General features: G+C 45.5%; 1 protein-coding gene across 5 annotated transcripts in view; it reads right to left on the bottom strand.

The window, feature by feature from the left end:
* Positions 1-14,010, bottom strand: part of LOC144249667 (small ribosomal subunit protein uS5m-like) — a 46,978-nt gene that overhangs the window by 32,596 nt on the left and 372 nt on the right. For all 5 annotated transcript variants that reach the window (XR_013342258.1, XR_013342260.1, XR_013342259.1 and 2 more), the window contains exons 2-7: positions 10,509-10,589; positions 6,275-6,412; positions 5,539-5,664; positions 4,383-4,616; positions 2,766-2,800; positions 449-539 (exon numbers count right to left, since the gene is read on the bottom strand). Coding sequence is in view for 1 of the 5 variants with exons in the window: in XM_077791797.1 (XP_077647923.1) it covers positions 449-539; positions 2,766-2,800; positions 4,383-4,616; positions 5,539-5,664; positions 6,275-6,412; positions 10,509-10,589 (705 nt within the window). In the remaining 4 variants the exon portion in view is untranslated. The remainder of the gene's footprint in view (positions 1-448; positions 540-2,765; positions 2,801-4,382; positions 4,617-5,538; positions 5,665-6,274; positions 6,413-10,508; positions 10,590-14,010) is intronic.

The raw sequence follows: 14,010 nt of genomic DNA, 5'->3' as shown, positions 1-14,010 counted from the left end.
TTTTTTTTTTTTTTTAAAGAGAGAGTGAGAGAGGAGAGAGAGAGAGAGATAGAGAGAGAGAGAGAGAGAATTTTTAATATTTATTTTTTAGTTCTCGGCGGACACAACATCTTTGTTGGTATGTGGTGCTGAGGATCGAACCCGGGCCGCACGCATGCTAGGCGAGCGCGCTTCCGCTTGAGCCACATCCCCAGCCCCTGAACTTGTTCTAATTTTTCACTATTATGCACAATACAATAGTGTCTTAAGCCCGTTAAAATACCCAGTCCTCAGATGTAGGGCTTAAGAGCTTTTCTTTCTTTCTCTGAGAAGCTTCGTGGTTTACCACCAGGTTTGTGAGCCCAGACCTCAAGACGGCTCTATTAGTAGAAAAAGTGAGACTAGCAGCAGGGCCCTGGCTTCCAGCCGGGCAGCCAGGCCTCTTTGTGTCCAGCGTCACCCTACTCACCTGCAGCTCCCTGCCCATTCCCCACAGCCACCAGGACACGGACTGATCTCTTCCTTCCCTCTTTGGCTGTCATATTGAAAACATTTCTTACCTAAAAGACAAAATGCTTCATCAATAGGACAGCTGAAGAAAACTCTGAGGTAGAGGACGAGGACCTGCTGGCTCAGCCACACAAGGCTTGTGCAGGACCCAGCACCTCCAGTCTGTAGGCACAAAAGCAAACTTCCCAAACAAACCCTCCCTCTGGAGCATTTCGGGAACACAATGGAAATAAGACTTTCTCTTCCTATTTCATTGGGTTATTAGGAGAGTTAACTAAGATAATCTTTAAAGGAACTTACAACTACACAACTCAATATACCCCATCTTAATAAATGTACACAGGAAAGAAAACACTGTGGATTAAACTTTGAAATAGTTTAACACTGATTATAAGACAAATTCCAGTATCAAAGGTACTAAAATATCTTAGATATGATGAAATGCAACGTAAGGAAAAAACTTCGCAGGACTGGACTGCTATGTTAAGGATCAGGCTTAAACAAAAATACAGAATTTGGAAACACCTATTTATTATAAACTTCAGGAAAATCTCCCATTTTTTCAGCCTATTTTAAAGGACAGGAATTATGAAACTATTAACTAAACTGCTTAAATGACAGTTGTCCCCTTTCCTTCCTAGGAAGAAGTTTAAGGAAAAGGGAGGCTGAGTCCACACTTTTGAATGATCTTATAGGAAACAACCTACATATGAAAGACTCTTTCAGTGGGATTAACTTTCAAAAGCTATGAACTGGGGTGTATGTAGGGGCACACGCCTGTAATCCATGTGACTCAGGAGACTGAAGCAGGAAGAAGGCAAGGTCAAGGCCAGCCTGGGCAACTTAGCGAGACCCTTCTCAAAATAAAAAGTAAAATGGGCTGGGGATGTGGTTTGGTGGCAGAGTGCTTGCCTAGCATGCACAAAGCCCTGGGTTCAATCTCTAGAATTGGGGTGGGGGGAATAACACACAATGGGATGCCAACATAAAATACTTGTAAACATATTTTAAAAATTCCATTGCCGCAGTCTTGGCTGGGCACTAGATCACGAGCCACTCACACTTTGTAGATTCAAACAGCAATTTTTTATTCCCCAACTCACACCGGCCTCTACACACGTTCTCGGGAAATCCAAGTTCTGCCCGCACAATTCACGTCCCAAATTACTTTCTCAATTCCAAGAGAACTCAACGGGAACTCAGGCAACAGGAACATCCCTAAAACCCAGATTGTCTTAAACCGGGAACACCTTAAACCCAAATTATCTTAAACCGGGATACTTCCTAAAACCTGCAGGATATACACCTTAAACCTGGATCCACCCTGGTCCTTGAGCAGGGTCACCTTTCTCAAAGACACATGCAATGTCACAGCGAATTTCCATTTAACATGGGGTACGCTGGCAAGGAAATTTCGATGCGTCATTCCTACTTGGCAATGGCCCTCAGCATTCCATAATATAACTGATATTGAAGAAATAATATACTTATTCAGAGAGGCTTTGTCAAAATTTGATATATAAATTATTCCACAATTTGGGGAGGTACCAGGAATTGAACTCAGGGGCACATGACCACTGAGCCACATCCCATCCCTTTTTTGTATTTTATTTAGAGACAGGGTCTCACTGAGTTGCTTAGGGCCTTGCTTTTGCTGAGGCTGTTGAACGCACCATCCTCCCGCCTTAGCCTCCCAAACCACTGGGATTTCAGCTGTGCACCAATGCGCCCGGCTCTGTTCTCCACATTATTAAATACTGATTAAATGCACAGTGCCAGCTCAAAGGAACACTGGCCATTAGAGAACCACCCTGGAAGGGTGGTTCAAGTACACCTGATACAGGATCTGTGAGCAGCCCAGAGACCACTGCCCTAGTCAAACTGGACACTGGCCATAACCTGAGGCTTTCTGCCCCTGCCCCTACTCCTCCCAACCTGTTCTCTGATTGTGTCCTAGATACAACTGGTGTACAGCTCCACAAGAGGCCACCAGATAGCACACTCTAGCTCCAGGAAGAAGGAACTTAACATAATCTCCAAATTCTGCTCCTGAATTTGCCCCTCACAAACCTCAATTTCATAGTCCCCTAAAAACCAAGGCAGCAGTGGGGACCACCAACATGAAGGAACTGAACTTCAAATTGTGTTAATTCCTCCCTGAACTTGAGTCTGTGTCCGAGAGATCACTGTGACCACAGCTTTGCTCAGCTCCTCCTGCCCACCCCACCCCGGCAACCTCTCCAGAGGACCCTGGGAGTTGAGCTCGGCAGGCCTACCTCGAGTATCCTGGTATCAAAGTCCTCATAGGTCTCTACAAGGAGAGAAGAAAAAGCATACAGATAAGAGCATCCAAGCTGCTCACGTGTGACAGCCTTTCCCAGGTGCCATCAGACTTCTAATGGGAAGAACCTGAGCTCTCTGGTGCCGCTCTCCAGGCTGCGCCCCAGTTCCCATCATCCACGGGGACTGCCTGGCCTGACTTCACGAGCTCAGCCACGGCTCTCTGACCGCAGCCTCCCCCTCTCCAGCTCCCTGCCGCCGGCTCCCGAGGCACAGGTTCCTGGAGCGCCGACACCTCCAGAGCCTTCATCGCTGCTTTCCCATCTGGTCTCCTGGGGTCTTCACAGCCTCTCTCACCAAAGTCCCTCAAAGACACCAAAGTCCCTCACTCCTCATAGATCTCGCCAACCTCCTCAATCCCTACACTTTTGTCTCTACCGCCCTCTCCAGGCCAGAACCCAGGCAGCTGTCTGGTCACAGGTGGCCTGCTGGTGCTGCCGGGAGAGATCAGAGCCTGGCCTATGCTCACCACTCTCAACTGGGGGTCTGACCCACTTGGGAACTCCCGGCTCCTCAGCTTTCAGTTCTCTTAATTCAGCCTCTGCTCACCACCACAGCTGTTTCAAACACTCCCCAATTCTCTTGCTTTTACTTATTACAGAAAATCTCAATTACATAATAAAATAGGAGAGCAGAATAAAAGCTTCTGTACCCAGCAGTCGGCTTTGAAAGCGGTCAGCTCAAGAGTCAATCTTCTTTCCTGGACACTTCCCGGGTCCCACCCACTGGTGAAGCCAGTGCCAAGTGCCACCTTCTCATCAAGAAATATTCTGGTGGCCATGTTCACCAATGCCACTATCTGGCTTGATGACTCCTGACCAAAGCTACCAGATACCAGGTGACCTCCCCGCCTTTCCACCCGCATTGCACAGGCTCACCCAAACCTGCACCCTGCCCCTGCTGGCTAACAGCAGCCTGTCTGTCTAAACTCTGGGTCTGGTTACTGGGGACTTGGCTCGTGGGCAGGTCCTCTCCCTCCCAGACCTCCACCCTCCTGCACGCTCGCCCCATCTTCTCCAGCCCAACCGTTCCTCTACTTTGAGCCAAACTCCTGTTTGCTTCCTCCTCTCCCACTCACTGGCAAGAGCAAGATTTTCAGGTGAATTTGCCTTTTGGGGGAGGGGGAGGCTTTGTTTTCTAATTCAGCCTAAGTGTCGTCAGTTTTTGTTTCATGTTTGCTTTTACGAAGGCTTAGTGACAGCTCTCTGGGGTCTCTCAACTCTGCTGTTAAACAGCACTCCAAGCCTGAGGCCACGTGTTTGGGAAACACTGTGCCCTACAGATCTATAATGCACACCACCATGTCTAAGGCACCTGCTAAGGCACTGGGACCCAGGGCTTTCCATCCTGTTGGAGGAACACTTCCTGGTTACAGGCCTCTAGTGTCCCACAAATGCAACTGGGATAACAATGTGGAAAGTTAGTCAAAGAGGTCAAATTCTTTTTTCAAAAAGGGTAATCTAAACAGACAAGTAAACAATAAAATTATTTTCAGAAACACTGTAGGACGACACGTCCTCTACCCAAAGGCAAGCAAACCAGGCCTCCACTACCTCCATTGGGACCAGGGTCCGGGGGACCGAGACTGAGGCCACCCCACGTGTTCCCGCTCCAGCCTCGCTCCCGCTTCACTTTCATCCTCCGCTTCCGGTCCCACTCTTCCCTCTGCTGGAGCATGTCAGCCGCCACCTGCTCCTGCTCCTCCTTGCTCCTCTGGGCAATGGTCTGCACGGCTCCATTTCTCACGAGAGGGGCATTCAGACCCGGCCACAAGAAGCCGTAGCACCCTGAAGGGTTAAGATTATAGGTAAGTGACAACTTCTAAAAGGTGCTCACTCTTCATGTTGCTAAGATGCCAGGGAACGCGTGTACAGACACCAGCACAGTATTGTGGAGTTGGAGCTGATGCGATCACTTGGCAGGTGACCTTGCACTGTCACAGTTTTATGCATATCTACCCTACAGGCATGTGACCGCATTTTCACTTTTACCAAGAGAAACACCCGTGCAATCTTAGAAGTGCAGCACAAGGTGCTTCCTTTATTTCGGAAAGGTTGTTAGTATCAAAAGCGATGAGTCTGCACAACAGTAAAAATAAGCCAGTTCAAGTTCATCCATCCTATTTTTGCTTTCAAAAGCACAAGTATAAACAATCACATCAGCACATGAAGGACCAAGGCCAAGTGCGGCCCACCAGCTGATTTGTAAATAAAGTTTTACTGGAACACAGCTGGGCCTGTCCAACCATGCGCTGTCCAGGGCAGTTTCTGTGTGACAGCAGCCCAGTTGAGTAGCTGCAACAGGCCCTGCTCTTGGTCACTGTCTTCTCTGGGCAGGGGAAGCCTGCCAGCTCTCTGCGAGCTCCACCTGCCTGCACTGGGCTGTGTGCAGCACAGGACCTATCACAGCTGTGCCCCACGGAGTACGTGACACTCTGGGGCAGCTGCTAAGCCCCCTGGTTGGACTCTAAACCATGGATTCTTATGCACTTAATGAGAATGTTTCCAGTTTGCCAAATATCCATAAAATATGGGGAAAACACTTTAAAAGCACATAGACTCTTTTTAGAACAAAGTTTGCCGTTGGGCCCCCCCAGGCCTCCCTCAGACCCAGCTTGCTGCCTATCTCTCCCCTTCCCAAGATCATCAGTTTCCCACCCCAAGTTCAGGACCAAATCTGAAAACTGTCAAAACAACCAAACACGTTTACCTTCACCAATGACCTGACCCCTGTTCAGATCCTTCCTTCTCTTTTTTTTGCTTCTTTTGCCTCTTCCTTTTCTTGCCCCAGCACCAGTCTCTGCTAAAGCACCTTTCCAGAGCTCATCTGCTGTCACTGTAAGGAAACGGGGTTTTTAAAAACTCTGTAGTTGTAAAGCAAAGATCTACACTCTCCTAAGAATAAGAAAGGCCAGAAAGCCCAGCTTCACCCATGTCACTGAGGTAATGAAAATAAAATAAAACCATACAGTGAACATAAAACATGATTACATTTGGAAAACACAAGAGGAGACAATTCCACTTTTTTTCCACAAAAGATGGCTAACATTAAATCCCAGTTAGTCCCTGACCAGTAAGTAGACTTGCTTCCCTGATGTCTGCCAATCACCACTCAGGTCTCAGTAGTGTCGTCTCTTGAACTTCTCCAAATGAGATGTCCTAGCAAAGGCCCAGCTAAAAACAGTAAGGGCCTTCTCGGTGTGACTCTAAGTCAGCAGGGTATCTGGGGCACAATTCAATACTTTTAGGCCTTGGGTGCCCCAGATGAGGGGCTCGGAGAAACTAGCGCTCTCCAAACACAGCTGTGGCCCATGAGATAATCCTAGTTGGATTTTTAGTTTAATAATCACTAAAATGTTAATTCGTTTATGACAGAAGAAAAATTAAGATAGGAAAGCACCTACTTTCCTGTCGCAGGAGGTGGAAGTGTGTGCCAGTCTACCCACATTTAGTGAAGAAGCTGTAGGGTCTGCACTGCTGGCCTGACCGGCTGGTGGGAGGAGAGATACAGCACTGTGTCTGCAGCGCATGGCTCAAGCTGGTGAAGTGTCGGCTGTCTCTGGTTCCCTGCAGTGACAAAGGGCCTACAGAGAGATGAAACAAAACCGAGTTAGATGCTCCCTGGCTGTGGAGCTGCCAGCACCAAATAACTGTGACTTGATAAAAATAAGTCACTAAACATTCTAATCTTTTAAGAATCATATTTTGAGGACAATTGTTATTTAAAAAATAAAACCAAACTTTTAGGAATGAAAGCCACCTAAATGCCCATCCTAGAGAGGTCATGGTTCATTTGCACAGTAGATATCACAGTCTCAAGAAAGCTCTGGACAGCCAGGGTTTCTGCCCTGCATTACCCAGCCCAAGCTCCTGGGCTGCTCTGGGCAAATGGCGCCCTCTGCTGTATGCAGCTGGGCCGTGGGCAGATGAGGAAAGACCTTCAAGTGAAACTGTTCAGAAGAACAAGACTCAATGTGCAGAGGGTACCCTGCCCTTTATGTTCAAAACTCAGGGAAGCAGGGAAGGCATGTTGTAGACAACTCCAGAAGATCACGCAAGAAACTGAAGAGCGGCTGCCTCTGTGGAAGAAAACAGGGGCATTTAGGGCTGGATGTGAAAGACCCACATTTTTGTATTTTGGAGGAATTTTTTTTTTTTTTAACCACATGCATCTATTACTTGAGAAAAGGTTTTAGAACAGCCATGTCTGAGAGGAAGCCATCTGACCAGTCCCAGGGATGGCGGTGTCAGGTGAGGAAGAAGGCAGAGGTGACAGGAACAGGTGGTGATGCAGGAGTGGGACAGTGCTGGCAAGATCAGTGCATGCACAGATTCTAGAGCTCTGTGCTTCACTAGAGAAGTGACAGGGTTAAAACAGCCCTGGAGGGAAAGTGGCCTTTAGGGTATTGCCTTGATAAATAGAAAGCCAAAAAAGAAAGAAAGAAAAAAATGACAACAGCTGTTTTCAAGTCTGAGTGAAGCCATGCAGAGGACAGGAACTGCAGATTCATCAGCAGCACCAACCATGGCTCACAGGGCCAGAGAAAGAAAGCGGGTAAGGACAGGGAGAGCGACATCTAAGGGTAGTAGGAAGCCATCGAAATAGTTCCACTGAATACAGAGACCCAAACACAAAGGGATAATCTTTGATTACTGGACAGCACTTCATACGACCATTTTGTTTCAAATGTAGGCCTATGAGATAGATTTGCCAATGCCACAAGGTACTGGATGACTGGATGAGATTTCAACACTAATTTCAATTCCAGATGATTTGCTCCACTGTGGGGAGGGAGATCGCACCTAGCACACAGATGTCCTCTAGACCTGTAGCCCACCTGATGAACTACCAAATAAAATGTAGCCAGAAAACACTGGGTCTTCATTTTTTTTTAAGTTGTTGATGGATCTTTATTTATTTATATGTGGTGCTGAGGATCAAACCTAGTGCCTCACATGCTAGGCAAGCACTCTGCTACTGAGCTACAACCCCAGCCCTGGGTCTTCATTGTTTAACAAACCAGAACTTTATCATTCCAAATCTCATTCTGCTATACACAGCCTTTCTTGTAAACACCTTCATCTTCAACACATATCTAATATTAAAAAATTTCATCTTGCTCTGTTCAGCATTATAATCTTTAATGTAGTTCAAGAAGTGTAAAAATTATTAACAGATTTTTTTTGAAAGACTGAAACATCACTCATAGCTAATAATGTACCCAGCTAAAAGAAACCAAATGTCAAAAATAAAAAGAAATCAAATTTAGAATTTAGAAATAGCCACTTGTTTTTTGTTTGTTTGTTTTAATGGGAGGCAGGGAAGAACTGGGGATTGAACCCAGGGCTTTGTACACATTAGAAATAGTCACTTTTTCTGGGTGCATGGCACATGGCTGTAATCCCAGTGACTCAGGAGACTGAGGCAAAGGATTGCAAGTTCGAAGCCAGCCTTAGCAACTTAGCAAGAACCTGTTTCAAAATAAAACATAGGTCAGGGGATATAGTTCAGTTGGTAGAGTGCTTGCCTTGCATGCACAAGGCCCTGGATGCAATCCCCAGCACCACTAAACAAATAAACAAAGAAAAAATATATAAAAAGGGCTGGTTATGTGGCTTAGTGATAGGGTGCCGCTCAGTTCAATCCTCAGTACCACCAAAACAACAGTCAATTTTCATGCACACTTGTATAAATGGTTTTGCTTACATTGTGTTACGATTTTTTTTAATATTTTATTTACATTTTAGTTTTCGGCAGACACAACATCTTTGTTTGTATGTGGTGCTGAGGATTGAACCCGGGCCGCACCCATGCCAGGGGAGGGCACTACTGCTTGAGCCACATCCCCAGCCCCGTGTTATGATTTTTTAAAGAAGAAAGTTCAGTAGTTCAGGCTGAGTCACGTTCTGAAGCTCAGTTACAGATCACAATCCACCTCATTTATCAACTCTGTTCTGATCCTTTGAGTTCTTATTAAGTTTAGGTCATGAGACCCCAGACTCAGGAAGCAACAACCCTGCAGCCTAAAGTGGGATAGGCCAGAACCCGTCTGGTGGGGACGGAGAGGCCCCCAGGGTTCTACCTCAGCACACATCACGTTCCACACCAAGAACTCCTTCCTTCTCACTTGGGTCTCTTCTATGAAAACTGGTTGGTGAGAGATTTTAGAAAATTTATTACTATGTTTCTGACTGACTGGTTGCAGCATTTAGAAAAATATAGTGATAAGGAAAGCAATCAACTTCTTAAAAGTCAGGCAATTATTAATTTCAGGAAAAAATGTAACAGTAGAATACTACCTAGCTCAGCTCTGAATGTGCACATAATTTAATAACAAAAACAATGCCCAGAGATTCAGTCCAAACTGTGCTTCTACCTATACTGGAAGAAAGTAAGGGTAAGGATAGACTGTTACATCTCCAATTAGCATAACAATGTTGTTTAAAGAGCGGCAGACTCAATGTATTTAGAAATATAACCAGAGGAAGGTAAAAGAATTAGTGTCCCTAGAAGATGGGAAGGAGCAGAAAAGGACTAGGAATGAAAGCTCTGAGCCTTTTACGACCTTTGGGAAACTCAATTTTTTTTTTTTTTTTACTTCCAGTGTGGTGCTGGGGATTCAATTGCGGGCCTTGGGCACCCTAGGCAAGGCTCAACCTCTGAGCCGCACCCCCAGCCTGAAAGTTAATATTTTAAGGAATAGCACAGCAACCTGCAGTGAGGACAGCTATCCCTATCAGGCCCTACACCGGCTCAGGTCAGGGCAGTGCCTGGCACATGTTAAGGGGTAAATAAACTGTTTATAAATCAGTGAGTGAATCACCCAAGCAACAAATCAAACTGGTTGATTCACAGTGGGTGTGACAGGTCGTAGGAAATCTGCCACTAGGGAGAAAGCCCTGTCAGCTGGACTTCTCCCAGGATCTCCAAGGCATCTCACAGGCGGGTTTCCAAGAGGAAAAGGCAGGAGACCCACAGGGAAGCCCAGCACTCAGGAGTCCCAGAAGCTCAAGGTGAAAGGGCCAGGCTTCCTTGCTCAGCAAGGTTGGCCTGGACTTCCCAGAAGGCAGCTGAAGAGAGGCCCTGCACTATGTCAAGGAAGTCTGTGTCCACAGGAGGGGGCATCACAGCATCCAGAAAGCTCTGGGACCAGCCCTGCTTCACTGGCTGTGTGATTTCTTTCATTCTTTTTTGGGGAAAGGTACTGGGCATTGAATTCAGGGGTATTTAACCACTGAGCCCCATCCCTAGTCCTTTTTATTTTTATTTTAAGACAGAGCTGGCCTTGAACTTGCAACCTCCTGCCTCAGCCTCCGAAGTCACTGGGATTACAGGTGTGCACTACTGTGCCTGGCCTGGCTGTATGATCTTGAACAAGTCACTTGGCTTCTCAGAGATTCACCTTATCATCTCTAAAATGCGAATAAGCTCATGAAAGCCAGTGTGAGGGCTGAACAAGGTGACATGTTTCAAGCCTAGTGCACAATACCTACTCAAAAATGGCAACCATTATTTTTTAAAGCCTTGAACTACAACAACTGCAGTCATAAAAAATTTGAAAAATACTCAAGACTGTACAATACCATCATCAAGGACATGCCTTGTCCATTCACATTTTAAAATCTACAGAAACTCTTATTAAATCTTATGAGAACAGATACTTCCCAAATGAATCTCACCATTGCTGAGAGTGGTCTTCAGCGCCAAAACAGAAGCTGTTGGAAAGGTGTTCAGGGAAAGCTGCCTGCACCAGAAATGACCTGTCAATTAAAAATAAGTAAATAAATATTTTTTGGTTCCAGTGCTGGGGTTGAACCCAGGGCCTGGAGCCTGCAGGCACATGCTTCACCACTGAGCCACATCCCCTCTTCTTTTTTTGAGACAGGGTCTCTCTAAGTTGCCCAGACTGGTTTCCAACTTGCAATTCTCCTGTCTCAGGCTCCCAAGTTGCTGGGATTACAGATGAATGCCTCTGCACTCAGCAAAAAGTGGAGTTGTTTTGTGGTGTGGGCAATAGAACCCAGAGCCTCACATATGCTGGGCAAGTGCTTTACCACTGAGCTATGTCCACAGGCCTGCAACAAGAATAAATAAATAAATAAATTTTAAAGATACATTCCTACATGAAGAGGGACATTTAAAATAATAAGGTGAGCCAGCTACTGTGGCACAAACCCGCAACCCCAGATACCAAGGAGGCTAAGGCAGGGGAAGTATAAATTCAGGTCTCGAGATATAAAGGGCTGAGGATGTGGCTCTGTAAAGCACAATACGGTGCAATGTCTAGTACCCCAAAAATAAATAAAACAGTAACATTCACAGAATAATACCATCCACAGAATTAAAGAACTAAGAGAAGTGGACGAGTGATTTCCAGGCTTAGTGACCACTGGCCAAGTAGCTGCCATCATGCTGCACCTTCTCTTCACCCTCCCATCAACCAGGCATCATGCTTGGCAGTCACCTTAAAAATCCCTCTGCTGTGGGCCACACCTCTGCTGTGGTCCTGCTGCCACTTCTTTGTTCAGGCCTTAGCATCACTCAGACACAGGTTAAAGGTTTCTTAATGGGTCTCCCACCTCTCCCTTTGTATTTACCACCTTTCTACAGTAAGAGGCTTCATCAATTAACAGCCCTGACATGTCTTTCCCTGGCTTCCTGCTGCCAAGTTACAAATTCTGGGCACAGCCTGCAGGACTGCCACATGGCCCCAGGCTTCCACACCAGCCTCCTGCAGCCCCTGCCCCACCCTCCCCATAGCCATCCAAACACACAGTTAGTCTTGAATTCGCTCTCATACACTTTTGTATATGAGATCCTGGATCCACCAGATCCTGGAGGCTCAGCAGCTCTTGTGAAACCTCCACCCTCTGGAGCCCCCACAGCACCAGGCTGACTGTACCTCCCTGTGCAACCCTTCATACAGTGTGGTTCTCCAGAACAGACTTAGATAGCATTTATGGGCAACTGGTTTTTGGCAGAGGGACCATGATCATTCAATAGGGAAAAAGGAATGTGTTCAATAAATGGTGTTGGAATAACAGGGTGTCAACCCATAGAAGAATGAAGTTGGAGCCCTATCTCACACCTTATGTACAACTTAATTCAAAATGGACTAAAGACCTGAAGGTAAGAGCTAAAACTATAAAAAACTCCTAGAAGAAAAACAGAGGTAAATTATCATGACCTCGGGTCTAGCAATGTTTCTTAAACATAACTCCAAAAGTACAAGTGATAAAAAGAAAAAACCCATAAACCAGACTTCACCAAAATTTAAAACCTGTGTTTCGGGGATGGGGATAAAGCTCAGCTCAGCGGTAGAAGAACCAGCATGCCTGGGTTCAGTCTCTAGCACTACAAAAACAAATAAACAAAAACCTTGTATGCCTCAAAAAAACACTATCAAGCCAGGCTTGGTGGTGCACGCCTATATTCCCAGCAGCTCTAGGGGCTGAGGCAGGAGGATTGTTGAGTTCAAAGCCAGCCTAAGCAACTCAGTGAGACCCTGTCTCTAAAAATATATATAAAAAAGGGTTGGGGATGTGTCTCAGTGATTAGGCACCCCTGGGTTCAATCCCCAGTACAAAAAAAAAAAAAAACCCACAAACTATCAAGAAAGTTAAAAAACAAAATATGGAATAAAATTCTGCAAATCATACATCTGATTAGACACCTATAGACTCCTTACAATTCAATAATAAAATGAAAACCCAATTTTAAAAGAGCCAAAACACTTGAACAGACATTTCTCAAAAAAACATGTAAAAATGGCTAATAAGCACATGAAAATACATTCATTATCCATCAGGGAAATGCAAATCAAAATTTCAAATTAATACCATTTCATACTCACGAGGATGGCTATAATCAAAAGAACAGATAATCAGAAATGTTGCTAAAGAAAAATCAAAACCCTCACTGTACCCTCAGGTACTTCGAAAACATTCTGGCCATCCCTCAAGTGTGGAATTACCATTTTATCCAGCAACTCCATTCCCAGGCACATACTCAAGAGAAAAGAAAATAGACACACGTGTAAAAACATGGCATGCTAATGTTTACAGCAACATTAGGCATAATAGCCAAAAGATGGAAAACAACCCAAGTGTCCCTCAACTGATGAGCAGATAAAGTGTGGTGATGGACACATTACAATTTAGCCCTAAGAAACTCAGGATGATACATGTTACAATGTGGATGAATCTTGATGACCTTGCACTAAATAAGCCAGCCATGTATGTGGTTCTACTTATATGAAATGTCTAGAACAGGAGAGCTAAGAAGAGTGGAAAATAGATCAGTGGTGGCTACAGCTAAAAAGCTTCCTTCTTGGAGTGATAAAAATGTTCTAATTAGATTATAATGATAAATGCACAGGTTTGTGCAAATATTGTGCACTTCAAATAGATGAACTGGATGGTATGTGAATCATAGTTCAATAAAGCTGAAAAAAAAACAAAAAAAAATAGTTATACACAAGAAGACAAAAAGGGGGGGGCGGGGAAACACACTTTGGTGTCAGGAATTTTGGGTGCAAAAACCTTTGTCCCTTGCTCAATCTGTGTGGCTCCCTCCACCACCTGTATAAAGAGTGTAATAATAGAATCTACTCCATAAAGGGATTAGGAAGACAGTGAGGGAAAACGCATGAACAGAGGAAGACAGTGGCTGGCACACAGTTTAGACTCATGAAGGAAGACAGCCTTGAAATAGTAGGAGATGGGGGAAGAAAAATAAAAGGGAAGAGACAATCATAAAGACAAAAGAAAAGAATATTAAGGTCAGATTTTCTGCCAAGATTGCTGGTAAAATTTTTTGCTGCTAAATGAGTTACCAAAAAAAAAAAAAAAAAAATGAACTTTGAGGGTTTTAGGGGGCTTTGAGTTCCAGAATTAGAAATGCTGAACTGTGGACTCAACAACAAAATAGGGCAGAGAAGGCAGGCGGCGGCCACGCAGCGGCCCTGGAGCCAACCGTACGCAACACAGCAGCAGGGCGCCTTCCCAGGGTGCACACAACCCACCAGGGCCCGGGGGCACAGGAAAGGCGACACTGCGGGCTGACGTCCGAGTCATCCGTCTCTGCACTGAGGCCACCGGCCAGCTGGAATTAAGCTGACGGAGGCCAGTGCTCTCCGACTCCACCTGGAGAACCACCATCACCTTCAGAGCCCCGCGGGCG

This window comes from Urocitellus parryii, chromosome 12 (assembly GCF_045843805.1).
Source record: "Urocitellus parryii isolate mUroPar1 chromosome 12, mUroPar1.hap1, whole genome shotgun sequence".
In the NCBI taxonomy this organism is placed as follows: Eukaryota; Metazoa; Chordata; class Mammalia; order Rodentia; family Sciuridae; genus Urocitellus; species Urocitellus parryii.
The sequence above is the reverse complement of the archived record's forward strand: the minus strand, read 5'-3'. Positions and strand labels throughout refer to the sequence as shown.